General features: G+C 48.6%; 1 protein-coding gene across 1 annotated transcript; it reads left to right on the top strand.

Annotated features, from left to right (window-relative positions):
- The first annotated feature begins 491 nt into the window (after positions 1-491).
- On the top strand, positions 492-15,830 carry MRPL37 (mitochondrial ribosomal protein L37). The gene is made up of 7 exons (XM_004371703.2): positions 492-910; positions 3,231-3,414; positions 3,508-3,623; positions 7,334-7,519; positions 10,093-10,250; positions 13,284-13,487; positions 15,373-15,830. The coding sequence occupies exons 1-7, from the start codon at positions 565-567 to the stop codon at positions 15,448-15,450; spliced, it is 1,272 nt and encodes a 423-aa protein (XP_004371760.1). The 5' UTR covers positions 492-564; the 3' UTR covers positions 15,451-15,830.
- The last annotated feature ends 11,194 nt before the right edge of the window (positions 15,831-27,024 follow it).

Raw genomic sequence — 27,024 nt, 5'->3', positions numbered from 1 at the left:
ACTCTCAGGTCTAGGGGAAGGGCAGCGATGGAAGCGGCCGCAGCAAAGTGAAATGGGTGTAAGGGAAAGTTTCGAAACTTTTACTGAGCACCCACTACGTGTCCAAAATTGTAAGTGCGTTAGCTGGCTTAAGGATTTCTATCCCAAACTTTACAGCAAGAGACACTGTGGTTCAGAGAAGGAAGTGCCTTGCCCAAGTTCAAACCGCTTGTAAGCAGTCAAGGATGTCCTAAATTCAGGTTTGAATCCCCGTACTCTTTTCCCAGTCCGGCCCGAGCTGGTACCACAACCACTCACCTACACTCCTGCGCTTCTCTTCACGTGAGGATCTTTCAGGTTCCGCCCCACTCACGGAGGTGGGGAGTACTTAGCTGGTCCCACCTATAAAAAAATGGTAACGGCCTGATGGGGTGGAGCAAGACAGGATGCTGTGAGGGTGATTGGTTGAAGTGGCTGCCTTTCATAAATGTGAGCGTCAGTGCCCAGCCCTTTTCGTTCCCAGCAGGCCCTGCGCGAGGGAAGATGGCGGCGTCCGAGTGGAGGTCTTGAGGCGACCTAATTGCTATGGCGTTGACATCTTGGCCCGCAAGGCGGGCGCTGTCCGGCCCCAGGCGGCTCGGCCTTGGGGGCTTCGGGGCTCCGAGACGCGGGGCGTACGAGTGGGGTGTGCGCTCCACGCGGAGGCCTGAACCTCGTCCCCAGGACAGAGTGTACGAGATCCCTGGACTGGAGCCCATCACCTACGCGGGGAAGATGCACTTTATGCCCGGGATGACACGACCGGTCTTCCCGCCCTGGGACCGCGGCTGGACGCACCCGAAGTTCCGCCGCTCGCCCCCGATTCACGAGCAGCAGCTGTACAAGGACCAGGCCTGCTACATTTTCCACCAGCGTTGCCGCCTCCTCGAGGGTGAGGCCCCAGGCCAGGCGGGAGGGGACCTAGTTCCCTCTGCCCTGCCCTGACCCCGACTCTTGTGGCCTTGGACAAGATACTGAAACCCCCTGGGTTTCCTCGGTTTCTTCGTCTGCGAAATGGGGCGGATCGTGATTGCCATCTTGCAAGAGTTGTCAGGATTAAGTGGGATAACAGATTACGAAAACGGGGTAAACTGTAAAGAGCTGTGCATGTGTGAGGGAATAGTAGAGAGTTTGAATGTCAAAGTGAAGAGACCTGGTTTCTAGGCTTAGCCCTGCTGCCAACTCGCTGTGTGACTTTGGGCAAGTGGTTGAACTTTCCTGAGCCTCCATTTCCTGTGAAATGAGTAGTTTTGATTAGATGGCTCATATTGTCCCTTCCAGCTCTGACACCTGGAAATGTGACTGTACATTTAAGAAACAGAGGGAGGCAGAGTATAATGGAAAGATATAGCAGAAAGCGTGTTTGTTTCATCTCCAGGCCCATCACCTCATGTCACAGGATTGGTAATTGTGACAGACAGGGGGAGTGATTTGCCCACAGGTTCACTGTGGGTTAATAATGAAGCCAGGACTATAACGCTTGCTTCCTGGATCAGTGCCCTTTGTGAAAAGTCGAGCTGAGATGTTTTCAAGAAAAGTATCTGGACCTAAAAGCCTAGCCCATTTTCCTTCTACTACTCTCACTGAGAACAGATCAAAATGACTGAGCCAAAACCAGCCTGCCAGTGTAGAAGCAGTAATTTCCAGAGTCTATATGGGGGTGGAGGAACTTGTTTATTGAGAGTCTTTTTCCATTCTTCCTCCCTCTAAGTCAGAATGGAGATAGGACAGGTCTAGAAAGCACGAAATGGTTGAGGCAACTGGGAGACAGTATTTTCCAAGGAGTAATTAAGAAAGAAAAAGATCTGGCAGAATTTGGAGACTAAGCCTGATAATAATCCTAGGGTTGAAAAAAACGTAAATCAGCCAGCCTCTTAAGCTGCTCAAACCCATTCCTAAAAGCTGATTGTCCAGCTTTTACACACTTCAGTATCCTCACAGGGTGCTGTGAAGGACCGCACAAGACTTAGCACCCTTGAGTGACCCTGGTAATAGAATACCACACGGATGAATAGTTTAGCAGTATTTTAGAAGTTAAGATTACATTTGTTTGAGTAGACTGAAAATGTATCCTACACTTTCACCACGTGCAGAGAGGCTCTGTAAAGACTAGTAAAATTCTTCAAGATACAGGGCTAGTGAAGCAGATTGGAGTAATGAAGAGATACGGGCTTTAGGGTAGACAGATTCAGGTTCGCATCCCAGCTTGTCGTTTATAGGGCTGAAGTGACTTAAAGCTAATTCCTTTGTGTCTTTGAGTCTCATCCTCCATTCCATAAAATCCCATCTAACTTGTTGGTAAAGCTGGCACAGAGTAAGTAGATGGTGACACCCAGTAGATGGCAGCTCTAATTATTACAGATTATCCATATACTAGTTAACAATAAAATCTTAATGTTTTATCCATTTGCAAGTTTAAGGAACAGTGGCAGTGTCAGGACTAAAACGCAGGTTACCTGACTCCCAGTCCAGGGTTCTTTCTACTGTACCACAAAATCTAGAAGTTAAATTTCTAAACATTTGTAAATCTATTGTAATGTCTCATGAGCCTTAAAGTGAAATGTCTCGTTGCCCTCCTTGCCTTTTATTTCTTAACACAGAAAAATTGCCAGGGGGCACTTCCCCCAGAGTGCCCTGAACCAAAAAACCAAACAGTTGCCGTGGAGTCACTTATGACTCATGGTGACCCCGCATGTTTCAGAGTAGAACTGCGCTCTATAGCGTTTTCAAGATTGTAACTGTTCAAAAGCAGGTCACCAGGCCTTTCTTCTGAGGCACCTTTGGGTGGGTTCTAACTGCTAATCTTTCAGTTAGTAGTTGAGTGTGTAATCTTTTGAGCCACCTAGGGACTCCCAGCCATATATATGTTGGGGTAGCAAATGTGATTTTGTTTAAACCACAGCCTGCTGAGTGATGTAGAGTGATCTCAGCTTCAGTTTGAATTCCTCCCATGGCAGGAACTCACTACCTAAAATAACTGTTAACCAGCCTTAACTAGTAAGTCATTCCTGAAGTTGAGTTGAAATCTGACTCTCCTGGCTTCCCCTCTTCATTTTTGGTTCTGACCCCTCAGGTGTTACAGAACCCACCCAGTCCAATCTCTGTCAAGGCAGTTTTTTCCCCAAGATGCTACCCTGCAGACTTAAGTACCTATTCCTTAGTTGTTGCCTTTTTTTTTTTTTTTTTTTTTTTTGTCACTGATTACCCCAAAGGTGTAAAGCAGGCCATCTGGCTTACCAAGACCAAGTTAATAGAAGGCCTCCCAGAGAAAGTGCTTAGTCTTGTTGACGATCCAAGAAACCACATAGAGAAACAAGATGAGCGCGTTTTGAACATAATTTCTCACGCCCGTCTCTGGCACTCAACTGAAGACATCCCCAAGAGAGAGACCTACTGGTAAGTTTCCCAAGTAAATAAGATTTCCCTCTGATGGACCTTGGAGTCAACCTGTTGCTTTAAGTCACCCAAATATTTCTTCTTTTCTCCAAGCCCAATCATTGTGGACAGTCTGATTCAGCTGTGTAAATCCCAGATTCTCAAGTATCCTGCTCTGACCCAGCGGATCTGTGCCAAAAACTACTCGTTTTCCACCACCTGGAATCGAGGTCGGTCATCTTGTATACCAGAAACCCTTGGTGTGTTTTCTATCCTTCTGCTGTTAGCCCCGCCACCAGATCACATTTCAAACCACCTCTGCCCCATACCTGTCCTCACTCCTGTACGTGATGCACTTCTGTAGGCTCAGACAGATTATTTTCAATATTATTAGCCATGGCCCAGCCTTTTTTTTTTTAATCATTTTTTTCCAAGACAGTTAATTCAGTAATATCTATTGAGTGCCTGCTGTGTGCTTGGAATGCCTAAATGTTGAAGATAAGGAAATAATAACAAAGCAGATACAGTCTCTGCCCTCACAAAGCTCATATTCTACTGCAGCAGCCTTCTTATCCCCATTCATTCTTCTCTACTCTTCCAAATCCATTTTCTACATAGCTGCTAGAGTGATCTTTTTAAAATAGAAGTCCTTTGTGTCCCTGCCCTGCTTCATATCCTTCGCTGTCTCTCAGAGTTTAAACCGTTTATCGTGGTATACTAGGTCCTTTGTGATTTGGCCTTCACCTACGTTTCTAGTCTTACTTCTTGTACTACTGCCCTGCTACCCTTATCCCTAAATTTAAACTTGAGCTACTTGCAGATTTTTGGCATCAAACTTTTACATTTTTGTGCATTTGCACGTGCTGTGCATTCTGTCTTGAATGCTCTTTTTTGTTTTCTTCATTTGATTAAATTTTACTTGACTATAAGACTCAACTCAAGCCCTTTTCCTTTTGTGAATCAGGCTGGGTTAGTTATTCCTCCTCTGTGCTCCTACTGCCCATTATGCTTACTTTTGTCATAGCACATATTACACTGTATTGTAATTATCTCATCACTTTTTCTCTGCCCCACTAAACTGTGAACTCCCAATGGCAGGGACTGTCTTAACCAGTTTTGTCTACAGTTGTAAAAAATGCCACGGTGGTGGGGGCTTCTGACATTCTCTAACTTCGCAAGGGGGAAGGAGAATCATTATCAGCATCAACAGCCCAAGGCTGATTTCTATGAGTTGGAGGTCAGAACATACCTCCACCCTCCGCTTTTTTATCAATTCTGACACTAGCCATCCCTTCCACGGCACTCTCTGCTTCTCTCCTGGGTTTGATAATTTGTTGCAGTGGCTACATAGAACTCACTGTACTTACAGTTATGGGATTTATTAGGGAAGTAACAGGTTACAATTCAGGATACAGTTCTTCGGTTAGGACAGCCTCTTCTTGGCCATGCCTGCAGGCAGGCCTCTTTATGGCCCTTGGCCCCTCAGCCTGGCTTCTGCCATGCTTGGGCAAGTGTTACAAAGTTCTTTAGCTTTGCCAGTAGGTGCCCAGAGGCATCCCACTCCACCAGTAAGCCTTGGCCCAGAGGTGCTCAGCTCTCTCCCTCCGTGGGTAGGCAAGCCTAACTCTGCCTGACAAGTGCCCAGAGGCACCCCATTCTGCCAGGAAGCCTCTTTCCTGAAGGCACTCAGCTCTCTTACTCCATGGGTTGGCCTACCCACTGTAACTGCCATGCTCCGTAGGCCGGGAAGCCCACTGCCCTATCTTGCACTGGTCTCCTGGTTCTGCTACTGCCTTTTCTCTGCTCCACTCACCGTCTTGTGCCGTCTCCGGTGTTACAGCTCTCTCTCTGTCTCCTGGTCTAGTAGGTTCTCAGCACAGGGACCCTGGGTCCAAAGATGTGCTCTGCTCCCATATCTTCTTCGTGGTAGTGAGGTCCCCCCCACCCCTTGTTCTGGGGTTGACTCTCTTTTTTAAGCTTAGCAGGATAGCAAAACTGACCAATCCCCTTAGTGGGCCATGCACACCATATTTGCATAGCCCCACCTAATCATTTTGTGGGAGTCACAAAGACTGGCTAGAAGGGTCGTATTAAATAATTCACCACACTGCAACAGTGTCCAACACTTCCCAATTGAAGGGAGGGATGAATGAATACCAAATCTCAGGTGTTTCAGGCAGGGGCATTCAGAACACACATTCTGATTGGTGGAATCATGGAACAGGAAAACTAGTTATAGAATAATCTGGGATTTTCAGGACATCTGTTTAGTCAGGTTTCTCCAGCTTGCCCCTTTGAATATGGACTTCCTGGCTATAAGTCAGCTTTGCAGAGGTAATGGCACCACTAAGGAAATTAGTGAACCTCATTAATAGAGGAGTACTTGTTGGCCCATCATCAAGTATTACCTCTAATTAAACTGCCTCATTTGGAGCTGTCACTGGAGGAGGGATGTGGAGGGAATTGAATTAGAAACCACACCAGAGTGGTCTGTGGGGAGAATCTAAAACCCAAGGTTAGGAGAGGTCCAGGCACATTCATTTTCCTTGCAGATTCTATGTGAGGAAACAGGAAATACTTTAGAAAACTATTCTTGAAGTGTAAATATGATGTATTTGAACCAGCAGATCAGAATTTATTCATACAGAGTTGTATTCCTTTTTTACGTATCCAGTAAGGGAGGTCACATACTGATTAAATGACAATACTGTTGCCTAAACCAATTTTTATTCATATGAAGGTCACCCTCAATCCATTACCATCACACCATGATTTTGACTATTTCTAAAAATCCAAGCACCTACAGCAGAAGATTTGCCTCTATATGGAGACTCCTTAGGAGGCCATTCTTTAGGAGTCTTTCCAGGCACGTTTTCTCCAGTGGAGGCATGCGGCCTCTGTGGGGACCTCTGTGAAGGGCCCTTACTGGCTTGTCCATGCTTATGACTGCAAGCTTGTTGATGAGTCAGGTTTCAGTTGGTTTCCTCATACCACTCACATCTCCATGTGTCACATATGCTAATCTGACTGAAGTGAGGCTTTCTGACTGACCCGGTTCTTTTCACCACCAGTTGTTGAAGCCAGTCTGGCCCTTTTCATTACTTCTCTCTCCATCCCTCTTTCCCTACTATAATATACTCTAGTCATCTGGACTTATTTCCCTAAACTCTGTCATGATGTTGCACCCTTCTATGCCTTGCACATGTTATTCCTCAACTAGAATGCTTTTCATCCCCTTTCTCTGCCTGGCAAACTATTACCCAGTGGTTTTCAACCAGGGGCAATTTTACCAATGCCTGGAGATATTTTTGATTGTCATGAGTTGGGGGGGAGCAAAGAAGAGGGGTGCTGCTGGCATCTAGTGGGTACGGGCCAGGGATGCTGCTAAGCATCCTACAATGCACAGGGCAGCCCCCCTCACCAACGGATTATCTGGTCTGAAATGTGACTAGTGCTGAAGTTGAGAAACCCTGCTTTTATTCATTCTTCACACCTAGTTCTAAGGCATTGCCTCCTTCGGGAAGTCCCTGGCCTGAGAAGGTTAGTTTTTACTGTTTCTGAATATGGTTCATACTTTTGTTGTAGCTCCTACTACTTGGTGAGCTTCTTGAGAGCAGAGAGTGACTGTCACTTATCTCTGGGTGCTCAGCTTAGAGCAGGTGCTTGGGAAGATGTGTGTGGGGCGGACCTGAACAAATGGAGATCACCAGGCCTCAGTTCGTTGGAAAGGGAACCCAAGGAAGAAGAGTGCATTGTTTTCATCCCCCCTTGAGAATCCCAGGATTACCGTCTTAACGGAAAATTGTGTTTTCTGATTAGGCTGACATCTAGAAAAGCTATAAATTACTTGAGAAACTTGTGAGGATGAAGGCTGTAGGCTTTGCCGAGCTGAGATAAGGTGTTAGACCACGCTAGACTAATCGTCTTTCTTTCCTTGTAGAGTCTGCTCTCCTTCAGGTCCGTGGGTCTGGCGGAGTCCGATTGAGTGCCAAGAATCCTCTGCCCCCCATTGCCTCCAGAGAGGAGGTTGAGGCTACTGAGAATCATGTTCTTGAGACCTTTTGTCCCATATCTCCCACTATTGATCTTCAGGAGTGCAGTGTTTATGACGTGAAAGATGACACAGGTGAGTGTCAAAGCCTTTGATTTTCAGGCAGTACATAGTGGACGTGCTTTTTCCAAAGGGAAACGAAATACTGAGTATTTGCTATGTGCTAGGCACCTCGCAGGAGTCCTGGTGGCACAGTGGTTAAGCGTTCAGCTGCTAACTGAAAAGTTGGCGGTTCGAAGCCACCAGCAGCTCTGCAGGAGAAAGATGTGGCAGTCTGCTTCCATAAAGATTACAGCCTTGGAAACCCTATGGGGCAGTTCTACTCTGCCTATAGGGTCACTATGAGCCGGAATTGACTTAATGGCAACAAGTTTTTGGTTTCAGCACCTCATGTTCATTATCTCCTGGGATTTATGTAGCAGCCCCATGAGATATACTGTTATCGTCATTTTATAGGCAAGGAAGCTGAGGCTCAAGGAGGTTCTGTAATTTGCTGAAGGTCACACAGCAGAGCCAGACTCCAAAGCACATGCTCATTCCACCAGGCTGTCTCCCTCAACCCCATCAGCATTCTCTCACTCAGTTTCCTCCTTCCTTGGAGAAGGTAGAATTAGAACCACTTTAAAAATCTGGCTTTGTTTTTTTTACTCCTGAGAAGTGACTCTGTCACATCAGAGTTTTAATGGATGGCTTGCAGGGCTTTTGACCAGGGGCCAAATGTTTCCTATATTAATAAGGTTCCTTGAAAGATGCCCTCTGTATACTCACCCAGTAAACTCTGGCCAGCCTCTTTCTAGGACTGAGGAAGCCCCCACGGGCCTTGATCAGGACTATTAATCCAAATGCCATCAACTAAGACACCACCATCCACCCAGTCAGCTAAGACAGAAACTAGGGAGTCAGGCTAGACTGGCCCCAACTCCTGCAATCCAGTCAGTCATTATGACCTGTACCTTCTTCCTCCTTAACCTCTGTATATTTCCACAACAGTCTACAATCTAGCTCAGGCCCTAATGTTTCTCACCTAGTCTGTGCCACAGCCTCCCAACTGGTTGGTCTGACTCCAGGGTACTTTCTCCCTAGTCCATCTAACTCATCACTCCAGAGTACTCTTTCTAAAACAAGTTTAATCCCTTGCTTTCCATACCCACCTCCCCATTGCCTGTCAGATAAAGTGTGAACTTCTTAGCTTATGAGGGCCTTTCTGTCTGGCCTCTGCCTCTTTCTCCAGACTCATCTTTGCCTCCTCCCCCACATGCATCCCTTATTCCAACTATATTAACACATCTTGTTCTTTCTCACCACCGTGCTTTGGCACATCTTCTTCCTTCTCCCTGCAACTCATGCCTTTTTGTCTTCAGCTTGCTAACTCTTCATCTTTCACAGTTCATTCTAGGAATTACTTCCTCTCAAAAATGCTCAGAGATTTTTCCAGTCTGATCAGGGGCCTTTCATCTGGCCTCCCATTGCCCTGTGACTCCCTTATATCTTGATATGTTCCTCCATACAGATGTGATCAGTTTTCTTGTCTGTCTCCCCTGTAGTCTGTGAACTCCTCAAAGGCAGTGGTGGGTTCTGCTTGGCCTCTGTTCCTCGTACCTGGCTCAGAGCTTGGCACATACTGATGCTGGGTATTGATGTGTACTGAGTAACTGAAGCAAGGGCTGGGAGGCAGATGGGGAAGCCACGTCTCCTTCTCTGAAGTAGTGCTTTCCTCTGAGACTTCGGAGCCCACATTTTCCCAGCCTCTTTCTTTCTCCTTCTTACCTACATTCACTAATACAGGTCACTCATTCTAGAAGCCCTCAGCCTACCAAGGGTTTACCCATAGCCACAGAGGGGAAGAGAATGATGACCTGATAGGGTCATGGCTTAGAGAAACAGTGCTAAATTTTGATTCATCCCTGGGTGGCGCAAACGATTAAGTGCTCAACGACTAGTCAAAAGGTTGGAGGTTCGAACCCACCAAGAGGCGCCTTGGAAGACAGGCCTGAGGATCTGCTTCCGAAAGGTCACAGCCTTAAAAACCCTATGGAGCAATTCTACTCTGTACACGCGGGGTCACCATGAGTCGGAATCAACTCCACGGCAACTAACACCAGCAGTAATAAACTTTGCTTCCCGGACCAGTGTTGTGCAGTGTTGTGTAGAGTGAGGTATGAGGCAAGTCATTTGTTATGATAATAAAGTATTGATTTTTGCAAATGATTTGCTTCATTTTTAATAATTACCACAGAGTTCAAGTTATTCTTCTAGTAATATCACTATCATCTGTGTCCTTGAATGAGAGAGAAAGGGGTAGAGTTAGAGCTAGTATGCAGGAGTCACCTATAAGGGGTTGGCAAATATTTGCTGTAAAGAGCCAGATAGTAAATATTTTAGGTTTTGCAGATTACATATGGTCTCAGTTACAGGTACTCAATAGACATACATAAATGAGTGGGCATGACTGTGTTCCAATAAAACTTTATTTATAATAATAGGCAGTGGGCTGGAGTTTGCCAACTCCTAAGCTATAGGGATAAGATCTACCTCTGGGTCCCTCTGTAGTGCCTGACGCTGAGCTAAGGGTGAGGTAACTTTCCTGAGGCTTCACAGTACGCTGATTAATCTCTTCTACCCCCTCCATATCGTTACGTATCTTGCAGGATTCCGGGAAGGTTATCCTTACCCCTATTCCCACACCCTGTATTTCCTGGAGACAGCCCGTTTACGACCACACCGCTTTCAACCAGATCAGCTGCGGGCCAAGATGATCCTGTTTGCTTTTGGCAATGCCCTGGCTCAGGCCCGGCACCTCTATGGGGTACGTATGTGGAGAAGCCCAGAAAGCTGCTTTACCTGGTATTGGTTTTCTGCTTTACACCACTCAAAGAAAGAAAAGGGGTGTGGGGGACTCCTTGCTTGGTTTTGTGACTGATCGGTGGAGTTCTAGAGAGAGACACTTCAACTTACTCTACAGAGAAAGAACTAACATCTGAGGACCTACAGTATGCCTGTGCTTTACCTAAGATAACTCATTTGTTGATCCCAGTAGTCCACAAGGTTTCATTGGATCCCTGTTTTCCAGATTATAAATCACAAGGAGGGTAAGCAGTTTGTCCAGCAGTACACAGCAGGAAGTGGTGGAGCAAGGATTGGAACTCGGTATACCTTGACTCCATAGCCACGTGATCTGTGCTGCAGCACATTGCCTCTGTGCTGGTGTCTCAGAACTGGAGTACGAGGCTCCTTCAAGCAAGCAGGAGGAAGTGAAGCAGTAGAGATGGCTGACACCTGCCTGCTCAGTCAGGGTGGGTTCTAGGGGCACAGGATCCCACTTGGTAGTAGCCCCATGATCCTGAGAGGAGGTTTCAGGGACCTGGATGGTGTAGAGTGCAAGCTGAGAGCTTGTCACAGAGAATAGTCCCAAGACTGGGGGGAAGCCTGGCCCTGGAGCAAAGGCCTTAGGGAGGAAATGGCAGTATAGGATCCCATAAGCAGGCCTGGGGCACCAGATCCCTGGTTTTGGAAGGGGAGGATTCTGAGAACTGTTGGAGGGTTTCCAGGTCTTAGTTAGTGTCTAAGGTCCTCCTGGGTAAGTGAAGTAATTTCACAGTTCTGTTTTCCATCCTGTTTAGTCAAGGAACTAGGCAGGGGCTGGGGAGGTGTGGTCATCCAGGTGGGACAGAGAGTAGAATGGGCCTTGCCTGTGTTGGGCATCTGTTACATGCCAGACATTTAATGAGGGTTCTCTGTATCATTGGTTCTCAAAATGTCATTTTGGACTAGCAGCATCAGCATCATCTTGGAACTGGTTAGAAATGCAAGTTCTCAGACCTACCTCAGTCCTACTGAGTCAGAAACCTTGGGGGTGGGCCCAGCAATCAGTGTTTTAACTAGCTCTCCAGGCAATGGTGATGCTGATACAAGCTCAAGTTTGAAAACCACTGCACTAAAATTTGAGAACGACTGCTTTATTTAAACCTCGTAGCAACCCTGAGTAGCAGATACTATTAGTTTGATTTTACAGATGAAGAAACTGAGGCTCAGCAAGGCTAAGTAACTTGCCCAAGGTCACACAGCTTAGAGTTTAGCAGCTCCCACGTCTTTATGTGACTTTCCATGTCTTTCCAGTCCTAAGAAGGTTATCTTTGTTTCCTGTTCTCTGATTGTATACTTCCTGAAGGCTCAGAAAGGTTAGGTAACTTGCCCAGGATCCCACAGCTAATGAGTGGGAAGCTAGGATTGGAACCCTGATCTCTCCAACTTGGAAGTATGTGCTGCCCCCAACTCTGGGGCAGGGCGAGGAAGCAGGGATAGTTACATGCAGTTCCCAGGCCTCCAGGCTCATTGTAGCTTCTGTGCCAGCTGTTGCCAGCAGAGCATGGGTAGTGACATTGCCACCCAGTTGAGTAGAGGAGGAGGCCCCTTACTCCCTCCAGGTACAGATTATTCCTGGGGATGTGAATTTGAGCAATTATAGGAAGAGCCTCTGTGTAAAAGGTAAAATTGCTGAGAAATTTATGTACTACCTGCAGTTTTATTGATCTGTGGAGGGAGATAAGAGTCAATGCAGAATTCTCAGCTAACACTTACAGGTACTTTTCTTTTTATTTATTTCTCTTGTGGCTAAGAACCAGTATTTTCTAAGGCCAACAGCCCCAGTGTGGCCCACACTAAGGTCTGACATTAGCTATTCCTAATGTCAGTTTCAGCCCTGGAGGGGTGAATGTAGGCAAGGATATTGAATCAAGGGTGCTCTGCTTCATGGTGCCTGCCTATTGGATTTTTGTCCAGTGAGTAGCAATCACCAAACTGCAGGTTGCTGCAAAGTTTCATTCAGGAGATCATATAATTTATCTGAAGTGAAAGGAGGTGCTGCTATCAGATACACTGGGACAACGTGCGTAAGCCAGAACAATAGGGTTAAGTGACTCCATAGCATAGTGTCATGGAAAGAGGAAGGAGCAACCTGGAGTCTGATCCTGGCTCTGCCATTTGCTCACGGATGGCCTTAAGCAGATTATACCACCTCTCCGAAACTCAGTTTTCTCATCTGTTAAGTGGTACTATACCTCTAGACTTAAGAGATTAGATAAAACTTTATGTAAAACTGGCCTGATGCCTGGCACATAAGAGGCCTTCAACAGATGGCTGCTAGCATTATTACTGTTACTAAGTGGCAGGAATTGAAAGAGATAATTAGCAAATGTGTTAACTGGTGAGATCCTGATGCTGATAGCGGCTGGAGTGGCCACTCCATGAACGTGACCTACTCTGAGTTGCCTTGATTGCTGTTCCCAGGTGAGGTGACTGCCTCAGACTAGGGCATCCCAGGACAGACCCTTAGGAAAAGGTGCATGGTTTAGCGTTAGCCAGTTCTGGGTGCTGAAGCCACACATTTTTGTGACCTCAGACAAGTCACTTTACCTTGCTGAGTCTCAGTCTCCTCATCTGTCAAATGGAGTGGGAATTGAAAGATTTCATGTCATCATTGACCCCCCAGATTAACATTTTGTAAAGCTGATTGCACTGTTGTCCCCACCAGGTAACGCCATGAGTTTGAGGGATTTCCCATCGTTAACCTCCTAGCTCACCTTCCTGAACTATACCGCTTGCCCAGTAATCACCTCTCAGTGGCAGGAATTATTACTCTAATGTCCTCCAAGTGAGGAGCAGGTGCCCTGGACAATGCCCTCAACTCCTCATTCTATTTTAATTGCACCCAGGGTGCAGCCAGTAGTTAAATGGGAGCGAGCGTTTGTTTTGAAGGCCAGAACTGGAAGTGCCTGCTCTGTGCTGTTCCTCACTCCCACCGTTTCTGATTCATTTTAGTTATTGTCCCGTTTTCTCTCAGAATGACCCTAAGGTTTTGGAGCAGCCAGTGGTTGTGCAGAGTGTGGGCACAGATGGACGTGTTTTCCAGTTCCTGGTGTTCCAACTGAACACCACAGATCTGACCTCTAGTGAGGGCATCAAGAATCTGGTCTGGATGGACTCAGACCAGCTCCTCTACCAGCATTTTTGGTGTCGCCCAGTGATCAAAAAGAAGGTGCTTGTGGTGAGTGCAGCCACCTCTAGCCTGGTGATTGAATCGGGGCATGACTTGTCCTAGCCAGTGCGAGCTGGGAGGTGGGGGGCAAGGAGGTCAAAGGGATGTTCTGTGAGAGAGACTTCATGCATAGCATCTCTGCCTGGTGGGCTACTTCAGCCCTGCCTGCATCCTAAAACACCGCTTTCCACTCTGGGCCCTGCCCAGCTCCTCCACCTCGCCTGCCCGCTTCCCCCTGTACTCCACCTTCTAGCCCTGCCCGACTCCTTCTGCCCCCCAAGGATGTCCTACTGCGCAGTCGCTCAGGATTCTTGTAGGTGCTGCTCCTTCCTTCTTCCTCCCACTCCGTCTGCTATTTCTTCTGGCCATCTTCCGCTTGTCCTTCCAGATTTATCCCAAGTGTTTCTTGCTCTGGGAAACCTTCCCCGATCACCACTGCCCTCACTCCTAGGCTTGCTTGGGTGTCTCCGGTGAATTCCCTCCATCACAGCACCATCTACCCTGCTGTGTTGCAACTATCTTGTAACGTTTTTCTCCTCCACCAAACCGAGCTCCTCAAGGGCAGGGCCTGTGAATGATGCATCTGTTCATTTCATTCCACCTATACAGATTCCTCCCATGTCACTGTCATTGCTGCACCCCAGTGCCAAACCAGCAGAGTCCAGGCCTGCATTCCGTGTAATAGGGAGAGAGAAGAGCTAAATAAATGCGTGACATGACATCAGGGAGTGATAAGCACTCCGAAGAGACATAAAGCAGGATTAGGGGGTGGGGCTAAGAGAGAACAAAGTATGGTGCTGCAGGATCTGTTAAGGGCTCTATCCCAGTGCCCAGCACAGGGCCTTAGCTGTTTGCTTTAGGCCTGTTGTTGAGCCTTTGAACACTATCAGCCTGCCCGTTGTGTAATTAGTTCTCCAGCATTCATCAATGTTGTTTCTACCCTTAATGCTTTCCAAGTCTGGGTCCTTCTTATCGGATACTATGTCTCTCACTTACATGGTCACCCCAGCCTCCTCCGGGCCTCTGCTCTTAGTCCTGCTGTCCTTTACCCTGTCATGTCTTCAGATCTCTTCCTCCATCCTCCTTCCAGGACTGCTAGATAACCAAGGTCGTCTTCAGGATACATGACGTCTACATTCCTCAGCACTTAAGTCCAGGCCCTTTCTGCTGTGGTCAGATGTCTCCTGCTTATCTCTCAAGCCTCATCTCCTGCCACTCTTCCCCCATCCCACCAGCCCTGGGCTCCAGGCTCGCTCTGCCCTTCCTGCACTTAGCTGCACCTCCATGCCATCACACATGCTGGTCTCTCCAAAGTCTCCTTCCTTTTTTTTCTTTCTGGCTTATTCTACTTGCCCTTTAAGACTTACTCATGCATGGCTTCTTCCGTGTATGGAAGTTGATGAGGTAGTCATCTTCTCTCCTTCATAGCATGTTTTCCACTATTTGAACACCTGACTGTAAGCTTCTTGAGGGCAGGAACCAAATTCAAGTTATTGCTGGGTCTCTGGCACTGGGCACTGGCCCGGTACATTTATCAGGCATCTGATAAACGATGTGGAATGAATGAGGGATTATTGTCCCAGGAATTAAAAGGGTGACAGACCATTTGTTCCTGGTGGTTGAAGTGGGAGGGGTTAGGGAACAGCAATGTCAATAGATGATTTGGCTGAAAGGCAGTAGGAGAGCTTCATGTCCTACTTCCTGGCCCCATCCCCTCCGATGTCTCTTCAGTGCCAGTGCCTCAGTGCTTCTCCTTGGTCCGTGAGAGAGATGATGTCAGAGAAAGAAACAGTTATTATCCAGGCATTACTTAGGCGTTAAATAAAATTGACTTTTGTTTTAATTGCTATTTTAAACCTAGTAGCAAAATTCTAATGGGCTGTGTTCTTTCCAGGAACCTGTTGGGCCAACTGGTTTCCAGCCAGAGACATTCAGGAAGTTTCTAGCTCTGTATTTGCACGGTGCTGTGTGAACAGAGGACCGTTCTGAGGCCTGAGCCCCCCTGTCCCTCTCCCACTGAAGGTCTTGCATGCTGGGCAGTGCCTGGGGCCTGCCTGGAGCCTCAGCCCCTGTGTAGCCTGGTGGTCACTCTGAGAATAAAGAGCCTTCACGTGCACTGGAGCCTGTGTTTGGTGCGAGGGGGTTGTCAGGAGAGGGACCTGCAGTTGCATCTGTGCCCATGTTATGTGCTACACTGACCCCTTCACAAGTGCCAGCCCTGGAACCTGGCCTGTCTCAGCTGCAGCCCAGCTCTGCCCTCCTCTCCTGTGACTTTAAATCAGCATCTTCATCTCTCTGAGTTTCAATTTTTTCATTGGAAACATGGGGCTAAAATGACCTACCTTGTTTTGATGAGTATAGATTGTGTATTTCGGTGCTCTATGATGATTGCAAAAGTAGCCCTGGTGGCACAATATTTAAGTGTTTGCCTGCTAACCGAAAGGTCAGTGGTTTGAACCCACCAGCTGCTCTGCAGAAGAAAAGACCTGGTAATCTGCTCCCATAAAGATTACAGCCTAGGAGACCCTATGGGGCAGTTCTAGTCTGTCCTGTAGGGTCACTATGAGTCAGAATTGACTCGATGGCAATAGGTTTTTGGTTTAGACATCTTGTGTTCATCTTCTCCTGGGATTGTTGTAGCACCCCCACGAGACGAATGCTGTTATCCCCATTTTATGGGCAAGGAAACTGAGGCTCAAGGAGGTTCTGTAATCTGCTGAAGGTCACACAGCAGAGCCAGAATTCTGACTCCAAAGCACATGCTTATTTCACCAGGCTGTCTCCCCCATCAGCATTGATAGTAGCTAGATTCTTAGGTGATTATTTGAACATAATAATCCACCAGTGTCTCCAGACACATTCCTTGCCATGACTGCAGAAAATCTTTTTGAATATTCATTGTAGATTTCTCATTAGTATCCTGGTTAATGGGCCAAGTACACCCCGGTTCAGCTGACCTCTTTTTGTTCAAATAACATGAAGTCCTGCTATGTGCCAGACACCATACCAGGTGCCTTATATACATCATCTTGTTTAATCCTCACACACCCTTGCAAGTAAATGCCATTTCCATTTTGTAGATTAATTTATTCAAGAAAAATAGAGTGCCTCGTATATGCCAGGCACTGTTCTAGGCCCTAGAAATGAGAAAACTCAGAATAAAGAATTTGCCCAAAGTCACACAGCTGGTATTTGAGATGGAGATTTGCGTGTGGAAGGTTTCAGGAGAGCCGTTGGGATCAACGCCTGTAGGGAGTGAAGGCGGTAGGGTTAGGCAGAGGGAGAGACTGAGGTCGGTGTGGTTGTTTTTGAGGCCTCAATAATTCCCTGGGAGCTCTGGAGCTGGGTTGGCCCTATAGAGTGGTCCTACCCTGAGGCAGTTGGCTGAGCCTTTATACAAACCCAACTGTCCTGTCACCAGTGATTGGATGTACACTGCTCCTGGGAGCAGGGAGGCCTTGGATAAGGTGGCTCTTTTGGGCTGAGGGCAATTGCAGAAAAGGGGCTTTGCTGAGACCAATAAGCTGCTACTTCCAGCAGCTGAGGAGTGAGTGCCTGAAGCAGCTCAGCTCTGAGGAGACATCTGAGATTTGGGAGCACATCGTGGCATCCATCACTGCCAGCCAGTAGCATAGTGAGTTTCCAACCCTGGCATGTCTCCGACTCCACTCCCAGGCTTGTGCTCTTTCCCCTTTACAGCTTGCTTTTTAGGCTTGGGGATAAGGGGAGAGTGCCAGGAAAAGGAAACAATATGAACAGAAGCAGAGGCACGGAGGACCCCGAGGAGGAGGCTGGAGAGGAACCTGGTGGCCAGCTTGTAAGAGGCCCTGAACGCCAAGCATTCAGGTTTCCCTCGGGAGGTGCTCTGGGGCCAGGGGAATTCAGTGATTCCTGTTGTCTATTTTACTTTTTATTTTAAAAATAAGAAGAATTACATATAAATGGTGAAAATTCAAATACGTCAGAAAAGTATTAAAGTTAAGTCACCCCACCCACAGTAACCTATAGCTCTTTCCTCTAAGGGTAACCACAGCTAGGGTTTCTTTTTTTCTTTTTTTTTTAAATAAAATTTTATTTCAAATAATAGTCTATAAATAGCTATTCTCAATGGGTTCATTACTTATTGTAAAATACTTTATTCTTTGCAGAACTTCTGAATCACCTCTGTGAAGCACTGTTTTTTTGTGTGCTTTCGATGAAGGTTTACAGAATAAATTAGTTTCTCATTAAACAGTATACATATTGTTTTGTGATACTGGTTGCCAACCCCACAACCTGTCAACACTCCCCTTCTTGACCTTGGGCTACCCATTTCCATTCATCCAGCTTTCCTCTTCCCTCCTGCCTTCTCGTCCTTGCCCCTGGGCTGGTGTGCCTGTTTAGTCCTGTACACGTGGTTGAGCTCCGTGTATTATTTTTTGTTTTATGGGGCTGTCCAGTCTTTGGCTGAAGGGTGAACCTAGGAGTGACTTCAGTACTGAGTTAAAAGGGTGTCTGGGGGCCATACTCTCAGGGTTTCTCTAGTCTGTCAGACCTGTAAGTCTGGTTTTCTTTTGTGAGTTAGAATTTTGTTCTACATTTTTCTCCAGCTCCGTCCGGGACCCTCTATTGTGATCCCTGTCAGAGCAGTTGGTGATGGTAACCAGGCACCATCTAGTTGTACTGGACTCAGTCTGGTGGGGGCTGTGATAGTTGTGGTCCATTAGTCCTTTGGACTAATCTTTCCCTTGCGTCTTTGGTTTTCTTCATTCTCCCTTGTCTTATAGAGCACTGTTTTTGAAAATTACCACTAAAATGGACTGATTTGTTGTTGTTGTTGTCAGCTGGCATCAAGTCAGTTCCGACTGTAGTGACCCCATGGACAAACAGAATGAAACAGCGCCCGGTCCCAGTGTACAGTTTCTTATGTAGTATCCATAATGTGTGTGTGTAGATTATATTTAATAAGAATTGTGTATGTGCATCGCTGAGTGTCATCCTAAACATAGACTCATGCACCTTCCTATTTTCACTTACTATCTTGGGCTCGTAGGATCTTGCCACATCAGCTCATATGATCTACCTGGTTCTTTTGAGCAGCTGCATTAATATCTATTGATGGACATTCAGCTTGTTTCCAGTTGTTAGCTATTACAAATAATGCTGCAGTGAGCATCCTTGTTTGCCGATCTTAGAGTACTTTTGCCAGCACAGCCATCGGGTAAATTCCTAGCAGTGGAGTTGCTGAGTCAAAGGGATTTTTTTAACGCACACTGGCGGGTGTGTGGAGGTCAACTTGGCAGGAGGACTGTAGGAGTCCAGCTCGCAACCCTTGCAGAAAATTCTTGGACGAGTGATGGCCATGGCTTGAAACAGTCCTGAGCAGGCAGCATCACCTCAGACGGGCTGTATGGGGACTGAGAGAGGGTGGCGTGAGCCTGAGCCTTGAGAGTGTAGGACAGAGACTGAGAAGCAGATGACCCTGCAGCTTGATGACTGCCCTGGAAGGGGCCGGAGCTGCAGGGAGGGCTGGGCACATCCCCTCCTCCAGCCTGGCCTGGGTGTGCCCAGCCCTCCCTTTGGCCCTCAGAGCTCACTGGCAGGACCTGGAGCCCACTGCACTCTCCCTTCAAGTGTCTGCAGCTGATCTGCACCAATGAGGCAGGCAGGACTGGTAGCTTTTATCTTCATTATACAGATGGTATAACCACATGGTCCAGTGTGAAGTGCTGAGCTAGAAACCTCGTATGTGACAACTGCCCCCTCCACAGAGATGTGCCACCTCCCAAATGCCGAATGCCCACTTGCTCCATCCATACCACTTTCTTATATTCCTTCCTCATTAAACACAGGAGAGGAGGAAATGATTTTAAGGCCCCACTGGCATCTGAGGACAGATTACCTACCCAGCCAGAGTGAGTCTGGGGACAGAAACAGAAGTACTGGGTGGGATTGGGGGCAGGTCACGCTATTGGTATAAAAATCCCACTATAGGGACTTGGACTTCTAAGCAACAGACTTCTTCTGGAACCAAAATTTTGACATTCCCACTGGGAATGACTGCCGTGATAGTGGTCATGTATTTAAGCATCTGGTTGACCCATTAAAAAGTTCTGGCAGACTTCAGTGGCAAGAGAGTTATCTTGGGCTGGAGGAGAGCCATTTTCAAGAGCCTCTGCTCAGATAAATCGCAGCCCCCCTTCTCATATCCTCAGTTTCCTCATCTGCAAAATGGGGATAAAGTACCCCTGCCCCTTTCAGGTTTTCCATTGTTTTGGATTAATAAACTGCATTTGACCAGAAGGTTTTCAAAAGCACCATGAGAGTAGGAGAGTGCATGGGGGGCTTGCTCTGGGCCAGACCCAGGATTGGTGCTTGACAGAGGCTCTGTGACTTTACTTGCAAGGATCTGTCCCTCAGCTGCAGGCCTGACATTGGGGAAGGAGCAGGACAGGATCTTCTAAGGCTTCAAACGCAGCTCTGGTTCTTCTTCTGTGACTGGAGAAAGTCCCTTAAAGCATGTATGTGACCTGCACATCTCAGACTGTCTTCCCTTTAACACAAATACTCAAATCTCGGTGACTCACAGAGCCCACCTGCTTGACTATGGGAAGACCACTCCTGTTATAGGGACCCTCTCCCCAGGTGTGTCTGGGAACCTCCAGAGATGTACACTTGTTACACGTCAATCTAGCCACCCCTCCTCACCTCAGGGTGACCAGCTCTCAGCCCCTTGATTCTTTCAGCCCACGAGTATTTAATGAGCATCTTTTAGGTGTCAGGCATGACATAGGGACAAAACAAGGAGGTTACATTCTCACGTGGAGTTTACATTCTAATGTGGGAAGACAGAGTAAATAAATATATATCGGGGTGACTTATATGAAGAAAAGTGAAGCAGGGTGTCTTAGATGGGGTTCCCTGGGAACAGACTGAGATGGAGAGTTGAGGCAGAAGGTTTACTGGGGAGCGCCTCCTGGAGAGACCTGTAAAGAAGTGAGGAGGCAGGACTGGATAGAGGGAGAAGTTGAGACCTTGGCTGGTTCTATAGAAAGCTCTGGAGCTGGGATGGCCCTTCAGAGTTTTCCCAAATTGAGGCAATGGCCTTGTCCCACATCTGCCATTGGCCACTGGCCACCACCTGGGAAGAGGTGAAACCTTGGGTGGGGCAGTTTCCTACGGCTCAGGGCAATTCCCAGGGACACAGTTGTAAGCCATCAGCAGTTGGGGTGGGAAAGAGTGCGTCAGCCCTTCCTCACAGGGTAAGGGGTGTGATGTTAGGTAACTGTGGTCAGGGAGGGCCTCTGTGAGAAGGTGACATTTGAGTAGGTCCTGAATGAAGTGTAGGACCAGGCTGGGAAGATACTTGTGGAAGTGGGAATTTGAGTCATGGGTCACCAACTCTGTTGGGACATCTTTTAGAAGTAGGGAAGCAGCCCAAAAGCTGGGAGGGATTTGTCAGAGGTCCAAGCAAGTTGGTTCTCACTCCAGCTCCACCCCTGAGCTCTGCCTCTGCCCTTTAGCTTCCCCTCTGCCTCCCAGCTGTGATCGCAGGAACCAATACCTCCATCCAACACAGGTACCCACCAATCCTCTCCCCAGCGGGCTTATGCACTTCTAGTGATGGGGAACTTTCTACTTCTCATTGCAGCCCCTTTCATTCTTTGGCAGCTCTGGCTGCTGCGTGTTTTCACATCTCTGGAGGAACATGTCCTGTAGCTTCAACTCAAGGGTCCCAGCTTCACCCTTTGCAGCCACATACGCCATCTGTTCCCCCAGCCAGGGGCCTGCCCTCTGGAAATTGGAGGCTGGGGATCGTGTGCCTCAAACCCAAAGAGCCCAGTGTCCACTTGCCATCCAACCTTTATCCCATTTCTTAATCCATGGGTCACCTTGGCCACTTCCTGCTTCAGGCCACATCACAGAGCAGGGCCCAGGGGACCCAAACCTTCATCTGGGCTAGGAGTAGGGCAGGGTGGAGCAAGGCCAGCCCCTCCCCTGCTCTGGACACTCCACCTTGGTTATTGCCACCTGAGATCCTTAGTTTATCCCACGCCAGATGCCCCAGGCCAGTCTTCCCTTATGAAGGCCTGCATCTAGGCAGCGAGCTTGCTGCCCGGGGCAGGACCTCCGTACCTCACAGTCCTGCCTGCAAGACTAGCATGGCCCCTCCCACAGGATCCAAGGGTCTTCTCATTTCCACCTGGGCCAATCATGGAGCCTAAGAATAGGTCAAGAGTAGGGGACTGAGCCCTGAGGTTCCCAGGGCTGTATGCCAGGCCTTGCACTGGGAGCTAGAGATACAGAATAAGGGAGACATGGTCCCGCCCTCCCGGAGCTCATTTGCTGGGTGACATGACAGAGCAGTCGGTCTGCTTTGGGTCTGCAGAAGCAGGTACCCATGCAGGCCACCTCTTTCCCCACACCTGCACACATACCCACAGGTGACAGTTTGCAGTGGGGAGCAGTGCCGCTGAGTACACCCCAGGAGTACTTGTCAACAAACATCCAGTTACTCCACAAATATTCACTGAGCACCTACTGGGCGCCAGGTCCTGTGCTGGGTGACTGTGAGGACAAAGAAGACTCAGGCATGGCCCTGGCTTAGAGGAGCTCCCAGCCAGCTAGGGGAGGCAGGCATGGAACCTTTACAGCCCAGGGCCTGGGGCCCAGAGACAGCTTCTAACCTGGCCTGGGCTGCCTGAAAGATGGCCCACTTGAGGTGGGTTCTCAGGGACAAGTAGGAGAGGCATTCCAAGAAGACGAAACAGTAAGAACAAAGGCCCTAGTGGACAGAAGTCCATACATAGTCCTATATGGTTGGAGCATGAAGCGCTGAGGGGCAAGACAAAGCCGCGAGGTCTCAAGGGTCCGGCCATGCAAGGCCTGAAAGGTGCCCTTGGTCCCGAGGCCATGGCAGACATGGCCGCCTGGACCTTTCAGCTGCACGAGGTACTCTCCTCTCAGAACTTGGCCTCCGGGACACCTTGCTGTCCTGGTTTCCTCTTATCTCATGGCTGCTGCTCCTCTACCTTCTTGGCTGGTGCCTCTCACTGCCCAGATCTCTTATCCCTGGAGGACCCCAGCGCCCACTCCTTGGACCTCCAGTCACCCTAGATGATCTCAGCCAGTCTCGGGCTTTAGAGGCCATCCAAATGCGAGGAGTTTCCCAAATTATGTCTCCAGCCCAGACCTGCCTATTTGACATCCTTACCTGGATAGCTAATGTTAGGTACTGTAAAGTTGGTTCCGACTCCTAGTGACCCCATTTGACAGAGTAGAACTGCCCCACAGCGCCAGGCAGCAAAGGCCTCCACTCCCTCTCCCGCCTTCTGGGCGCCCCTCCCCCAATACAGCACCCTTACTGGAGCCAGAAAAGGAGAGCCTGGAGGCAAGTCAGCTGACGCCAGCAGCGGCCTGTGGGACTCGAGCAAACCCCTCTCCCTGGGCCTCTGCTGTCCCGGCAAGTGTGGTGGGTTGTGGGAACAGATGGCCAGGTCTTTCTCCCGTGGAGCCGCCGGTAGGTTTGAACCACTCAACCTTTTGGTTAGCAGCCAAGCACTCTCAAATTTAACTTGTCTGAAATGAAGCTTCACCCCAGACCTGCCCTTCCTGCTGCCAGCCCCATCTCTGTGAGGCAGTCAATGGCGGCTCCATCCTTCTGTGTCTGTGTTGTTCACTTCTGTATCCCTAGTGCTAGAACAGTCTCTCTCATGTTAATAGGTGCTCAATAAATACATGAATGAATGAAAAGCTTAAAGAAGCTCAGATGTGGGTTAGATCTTTATGGTCTTGGAAGGGCTGAGATGGAGGCAGGAAACCAAAGAAGGGGCTGAATGTCCAAATAACAGATGTCAAGGACTGAGCCCCACAGGCCCCACCCCCAGAATGAAGAGGAGGAAGAGCCAGCGCAGGGCAGACTGGTAACCTTCAGTGCTCCCTCGCCTTAGTCTAGTCCTTTGTTTCCAACTCCCCCCCTCATGCTAAGGCCCCCTCTCCCCACCAATGCCTGTGTACAGTGAGCCCAGGACTGGGAAGAGTAGGGCACATCAGCCCCTACCCCCTTCTTTCCCCCTGCCCAGCCCCTACATCACAGCACAAGGGAGACCCATATCTCTGCAGACAAGTAGGCTTGAGCCCCAAGAATCCCAGCTCCGGGCTCCACTCAACTAAGCCCTCACACAGGCCCCAGATGCGCTCCAAGCTGAGCCCCCTGGAGTGCGTGGAATCTTGGAACACAACCCACCACACTTGCCGGGACAGGAGAGGCCCAGGGAGAGGGGTTTGCTTCGAGTCACTCGGGGTGTCTGCGTCTTGGCAGGAAGGATGCTGTACTGGGGGAGGGGTACCTAGCTGGCAGGAGAGGAAGTGAAGGCCTGTGCTGCCTGGCACTAACTCCCTTTCCCACCAGGCCCCAGGGCCACCCTTGCAGCCCCTGCCAGGTGTTGGGGTGGTCTCCAGCCTTTCCTGACCCAGGCCCGGCCCTCAGTGCAGACTGCCTATCCCCCTAGAAGTGGGTGCCTTGTGCATAGTGATGACCCTCGTAAGAAAGTGGCCACTGAGCTTGGGCCCCAGGCTCTTCCACTTCTAAGCTTCAGTGGTGGGCTAAAGCTGTCGTCTGTCAAAGATGGTAATGACGCCCCCTTCCTCCTGGCCCTCACTCCAGGATCCTTGTACTGGTGCAGTGCAGTGGTCAGGCCTGAACGGGGTGGGGCCAGGGCAGTGAACAAGAACGGGTCCTTTCCTCTTAAGAGATCTGCATCAAGTGGGAAGCTAACAGCGAAGACACCCCTACCAGGGCAGTGAGAGTTGTGCTCCTGGGGGTCACAAGCCGAGGGGTGACTGGGAGGGGCACTCAGTGTTCTCCATCCCGCAGCAGGGTAGGCAGAAACAAGTGAACCAAGCAGCAAGTGCGCTCACAGCACCCGCAGGCCCTCCGCTCGGGCCCCAGGATTTGCGTTCCCCTCCAGCTCAGCACCCTCCACTCCCTTGCTGTCTATGCCTGACTCCTGCTCTGGATAGTCCTGGTGGCAACCAAGTATTGAACGGTATCTGCCATCATCTCCACTTTCTTTTCCAGCACTGGGCCGGCACATGGTAGGTGCTCAGCATTGGATGAGCCCAAGTTTCCTCATCCCGACAGGGATGTTTCCCAATAGTTCAAAGGTGTCCTGGTGCGGAGAAAAAGCCTAGGACACGTTATTCAAGGTGAGAAGGGAAGGGCCAAATATAATCTTCTGGATCCTTCCAGCTACTCCCCATCACACTCATTGGGACTGTCCCCCAATATGGTAACATAATGCTCTTACTGTGTGCGAGGCACTGTTCTAAACATTTTACAAATACTAACTTATCCCGACAACCACCCCATCAAGTAGGCAAACCATTATCCCCATTTCATAAACTAAGGATAGAAGTGTACATTAACTTGCCCATGGCCATGCAGCAAGAAGTGGCAAAGGCGGGATCTGAAGCTGGCAATTTGCAACGTGGTACCCTCAGATCCTTGTAAAGGGGGAATGAACCCCCACTTTGCCCAGGCCCTGTGTGTCCACCTCCCCTCTTGCTGCAGGCCTAGAATAAGGTTCCCAGAGGTCCACGTAATGCAGGGAACGCATGACAGGGAGCCTGGACTTCTACTTTCTAAGCACTGTCAGAGTCCACTGTTGCTCACCTCAATCCAGCTCAGCACTTCTTGCCTTAATGACAGCTGGAAGTGGCTCTCCTACATCCTGCCCAGACTCCTCAATTCATCTTCTGGGCTACAGACGGCATAGTTTTTCTAAAATTCAAGAGATTGTGCTATTCTTAAAATCCTTCAAGAGTTCTCCATTGCCATAGACCAAAAAAGAAACCAAATCCACTGCCATCGAGTTGATTTTGACTCATAACAACCTTACAGGACGGAGTAGAACTGTCCCATAGGGTTTCGAAGGCTGTAATCTTTATGGAAGCAGACTGCCACATCTTTCTCCTTCGGAGCAGCTGGTAGGTTTGAATCGACATTTTGAGTACTTAACTATGGTGCCACCCGGTCTTAACCCCAAACCTAACCCACTGCTGTCAAGTTGATTCTGACTCATAGCAACTCTACAGGACTGGGTAGACTTGCCCCATGGGGTTTTCAAGGCTGTAATCTTTCCAGAAGCAGACTGCCACATCTTCCTCCCGCAGAGCGGCTGGTGGGTTCCAACTGCCGACTTTTCAGTTAGCAGCCAAGCACTGTGCCACCAGGGCTCTTAGAGGTTTTTTTTTAAAAAATAAAACAGCCTCCCTGGGCCCAGCACCTAAGGAGCTCAGGCCTTAGCTCTCTCTGTGGCTGCCTTGTCAATCCCAGCAGCCCCCACCAGATAGCACTTCAGGTTTAGGGGGGCATTTGGTGAAGCAAATTCCACTTGAGGCGAGAAAGCAGATTGTGGCTGCAGCCCACAGGGTCAACCCGGCCCAGGCTGACTCCCGACTGGAAACAGGTCACCAGGCACATTTTTCTACTTTCAGAAGAATAAAAGACATTCTGGCAAACCAAGATGTGTTTGCAAGACAAGAAATCGAAACTGACTTTTAGAATGTCCCCAAATATTTGACGTAAGACTGATGTCTTCCCTTCCAGCCCACCTTCCCCAAAGGTCACCGCAACTCCACAGAAAATGCATAATTAACATGCTCAGGAAAGAAGGTAGATGTCTTAAAAAACACAACAAAATCTTGTTATGTGCTGGGTACAAAAACTCTGTGCCCAACCAGTCACCTTGCATTTTGTAATCAGTATAATAAACTCCAACCCATGTTCCCCCAAATATTGTCAGGAAGGGCTGCGGAAAAAAGATGTCCCTTTAATAAAACCTTATCAACATATATCGTACACAAACTACAATGTATCATAATTACTTTTTTTTTTCCTCTCTTAATTCAGAACCAGACTACAAGGTAAGAAAAAACACAGAAACAGCTACAATGTTCCCAATAATCCGCACAAGGTCTTTTTTCAGGCAGATGATATCTCACATAATATGATATACATGGATCAGAAAGGGGAGGTAATAAAACAAAGACCAGCTACAGGGTCGAGGAGAGAGGAGGAGAGGGGCGTGTAAATGTACAAACAATTCGGGTGTCTTCGAGGGCAAGACACAAAGGTTTCGATGGGGTGGTAAGGTGAGCGAGGCCATGAGTCGCCCCTCCTGGGAGGGGACAAGCTCCACTGCTGGGTTGGTAGGTTTTTGAAAATAAAAACAGGACCGGAAACAGCACGTCTGTTTGGTTGTTGGTATCCCCCCCGCCCCCCGCGATTCCAAAGTCTTTCCATCCAGTTCCAAGCATATACAGAGCAATTCTGGTCAAGATTTCATCTTTGAAAAGGAAGAATAAAGAAAAACAAAAACAAAAGAAAACCAAAAGCCCAGCCCCAACCTGCCCGGACACGGACGACGAGGATGCGAGGGGTCTCGGGGAGGAGAGCGCAGAGGTCACAGTTTCCATGTCCCAGGTCATAGCCATCCTGTCAGTGGTGGCCTCTCCCACGCTGGCTCCAGCCACCACCCAGCTGGCAGGATTCTCGCTGGGAAGA

The sequence above is a fragment of the Trichechus manatus genome, unplaced genomic scaffold (genome assembly GCF_000243295.1).
Source record: "Trichechus manatus latirostris isolate Lorelei unplaced genomic scaffold, TriManLat1.0 scaffold00015, whole genome shotgun sequence".
In the NCBI taxonomy this organism is placed as follows: domain Eukaryota; kingdom Metazoa; phylum Chordata; class Mammalia; order Sirenia; family Trichechidae; genus Trichechus; species Trichechus manatus.
The sequence above is the reverse complement of the archived record's forward strand: the minus strand, read 5'-3'. Positions and strand labels throughout refer to the sequence as shown.